The 12,876-nt window shown below is 39.5% G+C and overlaps 1 protein-coding gene across 4 annotated transcripts in view; it reads right to left on the reverse strand.

The window, feature by feature from the left end:
- LOC137629480 (myelin expression factor 2-like) overlaps positions 1-12,876 on the reverse strand; it is a 100,996-nt gene that overhangs the window by 4,181 nt on the left and 83,939 nt on the right. For 2 of the 4 annotated variants that reach the window (XM_068360810.1, XM_068360809.1), the window contains exons 6-7: positions 6,592-6,709; positions 5,529-5,699 (exon numbers count right to left, since the gene is read on the reverse strand). In XM_068360810.1, coding sequence (XP_068216911.1) covers positions 5,529-5,699; positions 6,592-6,709 — 289 coding nt within the window. Of the gene's footprint in view, positions 1-5,504; positions 5,700-6,591; positions 6,710-12,876 lie in introns of all 4 variants that reach the window. The other 2 variants (XM_068360808.1, XM_068360807.1) reach the window with 1 other exon arrangement.

The following is a 12,876-nucleotide window of genomic DNA, read 5'->3' on the forward strand; positions in this document are numbered from 1 at the left end:
CATTCAACTATCAGGTCACGGCTGGAATAAAACTCCTGAAATACTGTGTAGTGTTGAGCCTAATGGCGGGGAAGACAACTCTTAGAACTAACGGCATACCTAGTACTATGTACAGAATGAGAAGATATAAATACAATGGATGTTCAGAATTATGAAAAATCTTATGCAACATGCATGAAAAATCAAATGAATGATGGTGCCACAGATTAATATCAAAGATTAGGAATGAGAAATTTTGTAGACTGCAAGTTTTTGTCCAATAAAGTATACAAACATAAAAGTCAACAGTTGAAAAACAATACTCTAAACAAGGTAGAATGAAAGAATTATGTATTTCTTCAGGATAGATTGATCACTGAAAACCTTAAGACTTTCACAATAAGCCATTTTTTCACAATTGAAGAAGTTGACTATGTCTTTCTTAAAAGTAAAGATCTAATCGAGAATCACACCTAAAATTTCAAAGGAGTTGTATATAGTTAAAAGAAACATTATCAATGCACCATGCACCAACTTTAGTTTGACCTTTATTAAGGAGTTCAAAAACCCTAGATGTACAATCAGATGGAACTGATGCAAAGAGAATAACATCATTACCATATACGAGCTGGTTTTCTAGGCCAAACATATGTGAATATAGTATGAAAAGTAAAGGGCCAAGAACACTATGCTATGGAACACCAGTTATTACATTCCTAAAGTAATTATGCTACCCATCAACAACTTATCTACAATCTATTAATTAAAAATCTAAAAATGATGCTAAGAAATACCCACCTACTTCCAACAATTTGAGTTTGAAAACAAGGGCCTCATGATTAACACTGTCACATGCAGCACTAAAATCAAGGCCAATCATATGAACTTCCATAATCAAGGGGTTTCTGTACAGCATTAAAAATAGCAAGAAGGGCAACATATGCTCAAGGCCTTTGCAAAAGCCAAATTGCAAACTAGGGAGCAGACTATTACCTTCAGCATACCCATTCAGACATTTTGCCAAGACATCCAAACACTTCAGATAATATCGGAATTATGGAAATTCGGCAGTAATCAGCAAGGCTAGAGCTGCCACACACACATTTGCCCACTGGAGCTGCGTACCAATTCTCCCAAAAATACAAAAAGAACCTCTTCTTGCATGGCCTAATTTCCCTGGTGGATGGCTGCAAAGTAAATACCCAGACATCATCACAGTTCCTCTCAGAAAGTCTTTCACTAAGACAATATGATGGATAGTCTCCACCTGTGATGTGCAAGAAACCCCACCAAGTGATGGTACAGTACTTCTTAAGCTGCGAATGACAAAGAGTGGGCTATTAAAACAGTCTTCTCTGGATACCGACAAGGAGCATCATTAGATCAGGGTACCATTCAGTCTGCAACCATCTGGGAGTCATCACTCATCCTTAAACCATACATCAACAATAAGTTGATTAGTCAGTATATTAGGCAAAAAGAAGTAAGAAATACACATTCAGATTGTCTAAAGGGTATTGAAATGTGTCCTCAAATGCACCCACATAGACTTTCTCAATAGGAACAGAAACTACCACAGGACAACCTCAGGCATAGCCTTCAACGTCAGGAATCACCTCCCGATTCTTGGCAGCTACAAAAAGCCTCCCTCAGTTTCCACAAGGACTGAGCTTCAGTAATATCCAAAAAAAGCCAACTTCATTACATATCGTTGTCAGTATGCACAATAAGAGGAAAATTTCTAAAGAGAGCAGGGGGCGGGGCGTATGGTCTTTTCAGGGGGAAGATAATACTTCCACTCTCTTTGAGGACCACTCTGAGGGAGAGTCAAGGGGTCCCAAACACTTTTGAATACTCTTAGAGGATCCAGCCCAAGGAGAACTCTCCAGAGATACCAAGTTCAGTTCTCTTAGGAGAAGAAGAAGCTATAAAGCTTTTTCAGTATCAAAATTAAAGTTCCAAAGTTAACTGTGAATGATCTCTACTTTCTTCTTCTCCTTCTCAAGAGAATTATTTCCCCTGCAGAGGCCATGCCACATTCATCACAAGGATGAGACTGCGAGCAGTTGTATCCCCTGCAAAAAAAAATTGCTGGTGGATAACGGCAATAAGTTTTAACATATACATTCCTCAACATTACCCACTATTACCTGGGAACAATCTCATTCCCAGTGTTGTTTCCCTTGTCAGTAACACTTATATACATACACACTGCAAAAAAGAAAGAGAAAAAAGATCAATAGCTCTTTTTTAGAGGCAGTAACAAGTGTGCACTCATTGCAGCTGAATTAAAGGTACTAGCCTCGCTCTCGTATGAGTGGGCAGAGGTTCCCTCATATCACCTGTCGGTTCAGTACCCATCTACATTGCACTGAAGTAATACAGTTCTCTTGATTAAAGGACGAAAGTTTGCATTCGCTTAGGGACAAATAATACATTTAAGAATTTCTGATAATTCATAAGAATGAGAGCATTATCCAAACAATGAGCACTAAAACCTTATTTGTAATTTTATTCATATTGCTTATCCTTTCTACTGTATAAGATAAATTGATGAAATTAATGTAACGAACATTTAACTTTCAAATCCATCTGAAAATAGTTCCTCTTATATCTAAAGTAGCATTACCTTGTTTCATAATACATTGCAACCAATTCTAAAAGTTTCAACTCAAAGCTATTTATGTACCCAATTACCATCATTTCTTTTATTTTAAATCAGTGATATTTCATACATTTGAAATCAGCACCATTTTGTTCTTTTCATAGTAGCACCAATGTGTTCTTGCTTCATTTTTGTTTGAGGTGGTGTCATTAAGCAAAAAATGGATTTTAAAATTAGTGCCTCATATTCCATGCTGGCTCTACTTCAAATAAAATTAGCAGCATTTCACTCTAAATTGGCACATCAATCTAATGCGGCCTTGTTTTCTAAAACAGCATTTTTCATCTAAATTGGTTGTCACTCCAAAATATCAGTGTTATTTTGCTCTAAATTGGCACCATTTTGTTAAATACTGGCTCCAATTTTCATATTCTTTTAAATCAATGCTGGACTGTAATGCATCACTTGCCCATTAAAATTTTCCAATACAGAAGGATAACCTACAGGTATGATTTACAATTTAAGATCCTTATTACACTAAAGGCTTCAAGCAATTTCTAATAGAATCCGCAACTTTCGAGAGACTACAAGATAAATTAAAACTGTTATATCTCTATAAATCCTTGTGAAACAATATAAAATACAGCTGACAAAGCAACTTCTTTCACCTTGGGATCCTCGATCACTATCGGAATCTGAGAACCATTTCTACTCTAGCCACGGGGGCCTATCAACATGCCTGCATTCATAAAAACTCAAAAGTGTTTAGGACCTGCTTGAGGAGTAACAAGCAGTAGAGAATAAATGTTTCTCTCCCCAAAAAACATCAATTAGTGCATCTTGCCCCATCTTCACAAGAAGGAATCAATTTATGCCTTTTGTCCTAGTGTTCCCAACTAAGAATCAATCAGTATATCATCTTAAGTTATCCGGTTTGTATTGCCAAAGCCATACACAGATGCAAATGAGGCTCATTGCAAACAGGTCTACAAAGCCATATCCCACTGATGCAAAGTATAATCAATCTTGACGAGAAACCCCAATTACCGATCAAGACACTTATCACAACTACAATTCCCAGAGAGAAATAATTGAAATCTAGAAGTTCTCAGCGTTGGGTTTTTTCTCATCATACCTAATTTCCCTTATGAGGGCTGATTCAAGTCTTGAGGGCCAGGGACAGCCAGGAACTCTTAGAATGTCAATATGCTGCTTCATGACTTGCAAAATTCAAGTGGCCTACCTTGGCTTGCCCTCAGGGCACGTTTTCCCCCGCTAGGCCTACCACTATAGAAAATGGGAGTAGGGTAAACTACACAAAACTCTGGTCGTTTGAGAGGAGGTTCCAGGTAACTCCTAAGAAAGTGTTTCGAGGTAAGTCTCTGTGTTGGAACAAGTATATATTCCACCATCATCCACCACCGCCTCCGCTGGATAGGACACGTGCATAGGAAATATTCTACGGAGAACTGACCCAGGGCACCAGACCACGAGGAGCCCCGAAAATGCGCTATAAAGATCAACTAAAGCGCACCCTGGCTCTAACTGACATCGATCCTTCCTCATGGGAAGAAACAGCCAGGGACAGGAAAACCTGGAGGAGTACAGTACACCATGGCACCGTGGGCTTCGAGGAGAGGAGGAGACTAAATGAGGAGGCTAGGAGGAGAAGAAGGAGAGAGCGATTAGAACAGCCCCGCCCACCACCTACCCTCCCTTGTGAACACTGTCCGCGACTCTTCCACCACAGACTAGGACTTAACAGCCACATCAGGCATAAGCACCCACCCCACAGATAGGAGGCTGATGGCTAACGACAGAACCCAATACTCGGACACGAGTGGGCGCCGACGACGACGACGACGATATTCCACAACCCTGACTAGATGTTTCTGTGAAAATCAAACTCTCTAGGGGAGGGTGGGACCTGTATAACTCCTAAAAATGACCAAGACCCAAGCAATACCCGAGATCCTTCAGAGTACTTGTCCAGGTGGCACATGCCAACCATAACCTTATCAAAATTCACCAGCTGGTTCTCTCCTCACTCATGCAAACAATGGGTGCTCCTGTGTCGTCATCCACACTGTACATAAATCTTAGTATCAAGTCAATTTTTTCCCACAAACTGATATGAAATCCCAAGCATTGGCAGACTTGAATCACAAAAACCCATTCTTCCAGGTCCTTTCAAAACTAGATACCACACCAGTGAGCCCATACAGCCATCAGTGTAAAAGTCCTGTTAAATACTTAAAGACAGTTATGAGGGCAAAATATAAAACTACAATTCAAATGACATTGTTAGAATTCTTAAGGTCAAGGGATGCCAGGTTTCCTTTTTTGCTGGAACAAACCAAAGCCATTGTTTCCATGCTGGAAGTGATTTGCTATGCATAAACCTTAAGCCTACTTAAGTCAACTATCATCCTCTTCCTATTGCCTTCAGAACTGAAAGCAGCCATGTGCAGAGACCAGGCAACTTGTTCTGAACCACTTTGACTGTCTGATTTAATAGCCTTACCACAATCTCACTCTCTTCTTCACCTGACCTTATCCTTTTATTTGATAACTTGTGTTGCTGTCTGACACCATATCTTTATTTCTAATTCTACTTATTAATTTGATGGAATAATACTGATATAAGAGGATATGTATTTAACAAAGAAAAAATATCTTAAGGAAAAGGTGTCGAGATTGCGAATAAAAAAATTCTTACTACTATTAAAGTAAGTTTCCATCCCTAAGAAAAGCAACAATATAATGAATTTGACTATAACTTTCTTAGAAAAGTCACAAACATTTAAAATAATTTGCAGACTTCAAACTGCATAAATCTAACTTAACAGCCAGTCAGAGCATCATAAACTTTTTTCAAGATGTAACTAGTTACTCAAATACAAAGAATTTAGATGCCCACCTGATACATCAACTAGTGCCGTACCATTAACACCCAAACCCATCCCTACCCCCTTTAAACCTGGAGGTAACTTGGATGAAGTGGACTCTTGTTTTTCCGACACTCTGTCCATTCTCACACTCATTTTTCGATCATAATATGTTTGATTATGAAGCATAGAAATGCTTTGTACCGCCTCAACTGGATGCTCATATTCTGTAAATAAAGAGAAAGAAAAATTATACATATATGAATATTGGTAATTTGCATTCAATTACTAACAATTTCCATTTATATATTACCATATTGTATATAAATACAACAATTTAGTTAACACAAGATTTATTCTTGTTATCAATATATTCACAAATACTCTTGTTTTACAGGAAATATTTAAAAAGGAATAAATCCAATAAAAAAAAAGGGTCACTCGCATTTAGAGTTAAATAACCTGAATTTCCAAAATTCCAACCAAAGGTCGTGATTCGCACTTCTTAGGCCACTTATTGGCGCAGGTTCCTATAAGTACCTGCCTGCAGGGGATACTTAATGATGATAGTCAATTAATGAATGCCCATCATTGTCCAAAGAAGCTATTATGAAAAAGTGATATCATTTATGCAACATTCCTTTTAATTACAGCTGAATAATAATACAAAAGTATAACTATTAAAATTTTATATTACCGACGTTTTATATTTAAAGTACTGTAATCATATTGATTATAACTATCAACTGGCATATTTTTCTCATTTTCATAATACAAAGTCAGAAATAAGACATGTGTTTTTGTTCATAGATACTCTATGTTTGTCTCTGTAAACTTGATAGACTATAGTACTACTGTATTCATTTACATACAATCACACTGGACTTGCAGTTGTATCCTATAAAATCTGAATACAGTAGTTAAATCCATGGTTAAGTCTAAATGTGCCTTCAAAGCAACATTATCCATGTATTCATAAACAAAGTTATGGCGTGATATCATTTACAAGAAATAATGGATACATACATGGTTGATTAATGTTACATATTTAATCATGTACTTCCGACACTGATTACATCAATTAAAGCCAATCACTTAAAATGTAATATTTCCACTTACCAACAACAGCAAACCCTCTACTCTTTCCATCTTGATCTTTGCTGATGTCTACAGATACAACTTTGCCGGCAATTTTGAAGACCTCTTTCAACATTTTTTCTTCAACTTTGTAATCGAGCTGCAATAAACATATCAAAATCTAATTAGAAAAAAAAATCACAAATTTCAAAGACATTTTATATTTTTCTTAGCCATACAAACCCAAGACCTTTAATAACATCCTGTTCGTAATACTAGATATGCAGTTAATTCTAATAGTCAGGCCTTCTCCATCATGAGGCTCAATACTACACAGTATTCTAGAAGTTTCATTCCAGCTGAGACTAAGTTGTGAAATGATCTTCCTAATCAGGTACTGTAGTTGAATTGGTAGAACTTCAAAAGTTCAAACTGACAGCAAACGTTTTCATTTTTAACAGGCTGACATGAGTCTCTTTTTATAGTTTATGTATGAAAAATGTTTTCATGTTGTTACGCTGACATATCTTTTTACAGATTATAGTGTACATGAAAGACCTGTTTTTATGTTTTTACTATTCTTAAAATATTTTATTTTAATTGTTCATTACTTCTCATATAGTTTATTTATTTCCATTTCCTTTCTTCACTGGGATATTTTTCCCAGTTTCAGCCGAAGAGACACATTGTAAAAAATGCAAAAGCTCCTGTATTTTTAAAATATACAACGTATATAACTGTGGATTTTCAATCCCCAAGATTGAATGACACGGCATGGTGTTTTATGTAAACTATCAATGATTTCAGAGAACCTCGCTGAGCATGTTGGCACCAGCTCAGCTGACGTAGCCCCATTCGAGAGCCCGATGTCTGATTCAGAAGCATTCCAATTTATTAACATTCTGTCTCATCCGTTGTTTGGATGGCCTAAATATGACTCCTCATGCACAAACCGATAACAGACGGTGAGCTATCGATTCTATATTCCCGCAATCCCAAAGTCTAACACATAAGTTTGATGTGGTGCTCTCTAACTAAACTAAAGACACATTAGATTTATTTAATAAGCAAGTTTCACCGGCTGAAAATTCACTTAACGCCAGCAGGTCCCCAAAGTTACCGCTCTTGGCCCTTTCTCACCAAAGAAGTTTTTATGTCTATTCTAGCTGTTTTCAGAGCCCACTACCTATTGATGCTGCCGCTGCTAACCTAGTACTGTCTGTACCAGTTAATGGATTATCCAACATCCCCTCCATCTTTTCGGGTACTGAAATGGCAAACATGGAAGTGACAGCTATGTTCACGAGTCAAGACTGTTCTTGGCTCGTCTAATGGTCTGGAGCATTATCCCGCTTCGAGGTTACAGAAAACCTTAGGAATAGACCCGCCCTTAAACCGTTTGAGGCACTGTAACAATCAAGGGCCATAGTCCTAGAATTCTTATCACATCAGCCTGTTTCCCTGTGGGGAAATTGTATCTTAAAAAGTTGTGATGCAGTCTTGGCCAGATGCTCTAAGCAGCCATCACCTAGATATGTGTCATGCCTGAGAAACTTAGATCTAGTAAGCTCTCCTCTGTTCCCTCCTTCGGATCTGACTACAGCCATAGAAAAGGTCGATTAGTTTTGACATGCTTCCCTGATGAGGAAAGCAGCAGCAGCACCAAAGATGCCTGCCCCTCAAGAACTGCAATGGAACTTGCCTTTAAAACAAGTTTCTCAACATCCTCAACAGAGACAGCTTCTGCTTCCAACAGAATCGCAACAACCTTTGAAGCAAGCTACCAAACCCACCTTTCAACATGAGGAATATTCCCTCCAAACGATGAGGTCATGGTCGCAGAGGCTCCTGCTAGGGAGGGCATGTCCCCCAACTTCCCGCCAGTGGGGGGGATGCCTATAATGCTATTGACTTAGGCAGCAGTCCTTCAAGGCTGATCCCTGGATGGTAGAGATCCTTTGTTGAGGGTATCAAGCCCCTTTCATAGACTGTCTGGCTCCTCTGACTAGGACTCAGAAAACCCGACCATATCATTTGAAAGGCTCAGTAAAGCACCTCCTCTTGCTAGAGGAAGTATCCAAAATGTTGGCCAAAGACACGGAAGAAATCATGAACGACTCACCAGGCTTCCTTAGCAATCTACAGTATGTCCCAAGCTCTATTGATAAGGCGCAGGGATCTACTCCTAGACTTTTGCAGTTGGGGTCAAACTGAACCTAGAGAAGTCCAGCCTTGTCCCTCAACAATCTATCAGGTACCAAAGTATGGACATAAGACTCAATCCGAGCCAGAATTCTTCCAAGTGCCGACAGGATCTGAGATTCAGGAAGGTAGCAAGAAACCTTTTTGGAAGGGAAATTTCTTCCTACCCACTCTTGGTAGAAACTTCTAGGTAATCTCTCCTTGTAGAAACTTGTCCCCTTCGAGAGACTGCATCTTCGCTTGGTACAGTGGCCTCTGAAGAGCCAGTGGTACCAGACATCCGACCACCCCGCAACCCTGCTGTGGGTACCCAAGGAGGTTGTGATAAGCCTCCACTGGTGGCTGAGAGAGGAGAATCTGTTAGCAGGATCCTGGGCCTATTATTATTAGCTTGGCTAATAATAATAATAATAATAAAAATGATATTAATAATAATAATCATAAGAAATTATATGAAAAATACGCCACTCGTAGGTGTGCAATCTTTTGATACGGTAGCAGGACCTTCAGATCAGCTGATCATAACCAAAGGTAAACCAAAATATTATGGGTATTTGTCTACAAGAGCACGCTCTCCATTTACTCCAAAATATTGCAGTCCTGCAGCTTTCCTCTTTTTGTACAGTAATTAGGAGGTTCTATAAATGTTGGGAAAGCAAAAAATAGCAAGATATGTTGCACAAGGGGGGAGGGGGAGGAGTTGGTGGAAGAGGTACTAAACGACCGGGAACCAACATCGTCAACATAGTTAACCAAAGAGAAGTTTGTGACGTTGTAGTGGTTTGCGGACTGCGGCCAGAGGTAGCACCCGAACTGCCTAGTGTCTGAATGCCGACCACACCACAACGTTCACTACACAAAAAATAGACAACGGTGGAATACCCAAAAATCTAGGTAATAGGTCAAGAAAACGGAGCTCTGGGCACCAACCCTTGATTTTTTATACTAGGAAAGGGGACCCAGCAGGACCCTTACTTTCTTCTTAGCTGGCCTTACCTTGGGCTAGCTGGATGTACGCGTAAGATGACCGTTGATTCATTTCTGAGAAGTTGTGCAGATCTCTGTGGGCTTATGATAGCAATGTCTAGAAAATCTCCAATTGTAAACCTGCACTGTGATAAGGTTTCGTTGTCATCGAAACTTTTCTGACCAACCACAGTAGTGCCTAAATCTCTCATTCAGAAAACTGACGTCAATTACAAGCTTGGGAAGTGACTGCAACAAGGGTTCCATGGTAAGTTCTCAGTTTTGGCAGGAAAACTGTCCATAAACACTGTGTCAATATATTACCACCTAGGTCAGTGATAAGACTAATTTAGTTTCATTGGCTCCTAATTTTGAATCAAGTTACCATGTAGCAGGGCAGAAATATTTACAATACAAGTCTTGAGTAAATATCCTTTTGGCAACTTCATCTTTCCTATATACATACAGTACTCTGAATAGTCTAAATTCCCCTCCCTACTGAGTGTAGGGGGCTGCTGTCAATTCCTGTAAAAAAAAAAAATAACAATAGATTAAGGCATTTTTTTGGGGGGGAGGGCACAAAGGGGTATTCAAATAAAGAATTTTTTTTTTTTTTAATACACAAATCATAAACCTTGTGGAATGTGATGAGGTTATATGGAGTTGGTGGAAGGTTGTTGCAAGCAGTGAAAAGTTTCTACAAAGGTAGTAAAGCATGTGTAAGGATAGGAAATGAAGTGAGTGATTGGTTTCCGGTGAGAGTGGGGCTGAGACAAGGATGTGTGATGTCGCCGTGGTTGTTTAACTTGTATGTTGATGGAGTGGTGAGAGAGGTGAATGCTCGAGTGCTTGGACGAGGATTAAAACTGGTAGACGAGAATGACCATGAATGGGAGGTAAATCAGTTTTTGTTTGCGGATGATACTGTACTGGTTGCAGACACAGAAGAGAAGCTTGGACGATTAGTGACAGAATTTGGAAGTGTGTGTGAGAGAAGGAAGTTGAGAGTTAATGTGGGTAAGAGTAAGGTTATGAGATGTACGAGAAGGGAAGGTGGTGCAATGTTGAATGTCATGTTGAATGGAGAGTTACTTGAGGAGGTGGATCAGTTTAAGTACTTGGGGTCTGTTGTTGCAGAAAATGGTGGAGTGGAAGCAGATGTACGTCAGAGAGTGAATGAAGGTTGCAAAGTGTTGGGGGCAGTTAAGGGAGTACAGTGAACCCTCGTTTATCGCGGTAGATAGGTTCCAGACGCGGGCGCGATAGGTGAAAATCCGCGAAGTAGTGACAGCATATTTACCTATTTATTTAACATGTATATTCGGACTTTTAAAACCTTCCCTTGTACGTAGTACTGTTAACAAACCACCCTTTAATGTACAGAACACTTAATGCATGTACTACAGCACCCTAAACTAAAACAGGCACAAATATTAAAGGCGATTTTATATCATGTGTTTCCTAAACACCTAAAAAGCACGATAAAAAATGGCAACCAATGTTTTGTTTACGTTCATCTCTGATCATAATGAAGAAACAAACTCATTTAGTGTACACATATATGTACGTATGGTTAGTTTTTGCATCGATTATATTGATTATACAGTACTGTATGTTGATTTTTTTATTACCAATGTTTTAGTTTACGTATTTTTCTTAGGACTTCCAAATGAAATCTTTTTCTTTATGACGCCGCCTGAAACGACGGCGTGTACGCTCAGTAAACAACCACGCTCAGAACAAACAAGGCATTTAACACGCATGATGATAGTGATAAATAATGATACAGTACATACAGTATTTACAGTAAAAGCATTTACAAAATATGTTACCTTACAAATATAAATTATACAGTACTTGTACGTAGCAAAGCAGGAAAACAATTTGAGAGAGAGAGAGAGAGAGAGAGAGAGAGAGAGAGAGAGAGAGAGAGAGAGAGAGAGAGATTGTTTTACGTACGTATATGTAAATTTTAAACAAAAAAAATATGATAGGTTACAACATGTAGACTTTTAAAACCTTCCCTTTAACTTAATGCATACAGTACGTACAGTACATTACTAAACTATAAAACAGGTTAAAGTAAAAAATAAAGATTGTTACTGTACTCACCACGAAAGAAGTTCAAGAAAAAACTTGAATGACGATGGCGATGAATTTGCTGCACAGTAGAAATGATGATGATGAAGCTGATGATGTGTTCTACTGTGCAGTCAATGATAGTATTTTACGTCTCTTCAGACGGAGGTGTCTTTTCCTGGGACACCTCTTCAACTTCTTCAATTTCTTCCGAAGGCGTACTAGCAGGAGGAACTGGCTCTTTTTTGCGAGGCTGAAAAAACATTGTGATCGGAAGTTGTTGCCGCTGCTTCTTTTTTCGATCCAAGAGCATCCTGTAGGGAGTCGTGATGTCATCGACCTTGTTGCAGAATTGCATCGAGCGAACCATATCCTCGTCCCACTCTTGCAACATTTCTTTCGCCTCCTTCATATGGTTGCAGAACTTGGCGAGCCGTTCTAATGTTAAGCCCGTTTCTTCTACATTTTCTTGGGTCTCTTCCTGGGTACCCTCACTCTCTTCCTCACTTGCCGATTTCGTCAGGTCTTCGAGGTCTGCGTCAGTTAGGGGCTGGGAATGGCAGTCCAACAACTCGTCGACGTCTTCAGTCGTCATGTCGCCAAACCCGTCACCCCCCAATTATGGCAGCCAACTGCACAGATTTCCGTATTGCAGAGTGTTGGATTTCCGACGGAGTAAATCCCTTGTCGTCGTAAACAATATCGGGCCACAGCTTCTTCCAGCTCGCATTTACGGTTGCAGGTTTCATCTCTTGAAGTGCCTTTTGAATATTCTGCAGGCACGTGGCTATGGTGTACTGCCGCCAGTACGCCTTCAAGTTGAAGTCTTCATCCTCGTCATCTTGGGCAGCATCCACACACGCAACGAGGTCCGCCAAGGTATTCTTCGTGTAGAGGGCCTTGAACGCCCTGATAACCCCCTGGTCCATTGGTTGAATTAATGACGTGGTGTTGGGTGGCAGGAACTCAACCTGAACGCCCTCACGCGACAGGTCAGTTGCGTGTCCACCAGCGTTATCCATAAGGAGAAGGATCTTGAATGGCAAGCCCTTCTCTAAGAGATATTCATGGACTTGCGGG

This window comes from Palaemon carinicauda, chromosome 37 (genome assembly GCF_036898095.1).
Source record: "Palaemon carinicauda isolate YSFRI2023 chromosome 37, ASM3689809v2, whole genome shotgun sequence".
NCBI classification, from domain to species: domain Eukaryota; kingdom Metazoa; phylum Arthropoda; class Malacostraca; order Decapoda; family Palaemonidae; genus Palaemon; species Palaemon carinicauda.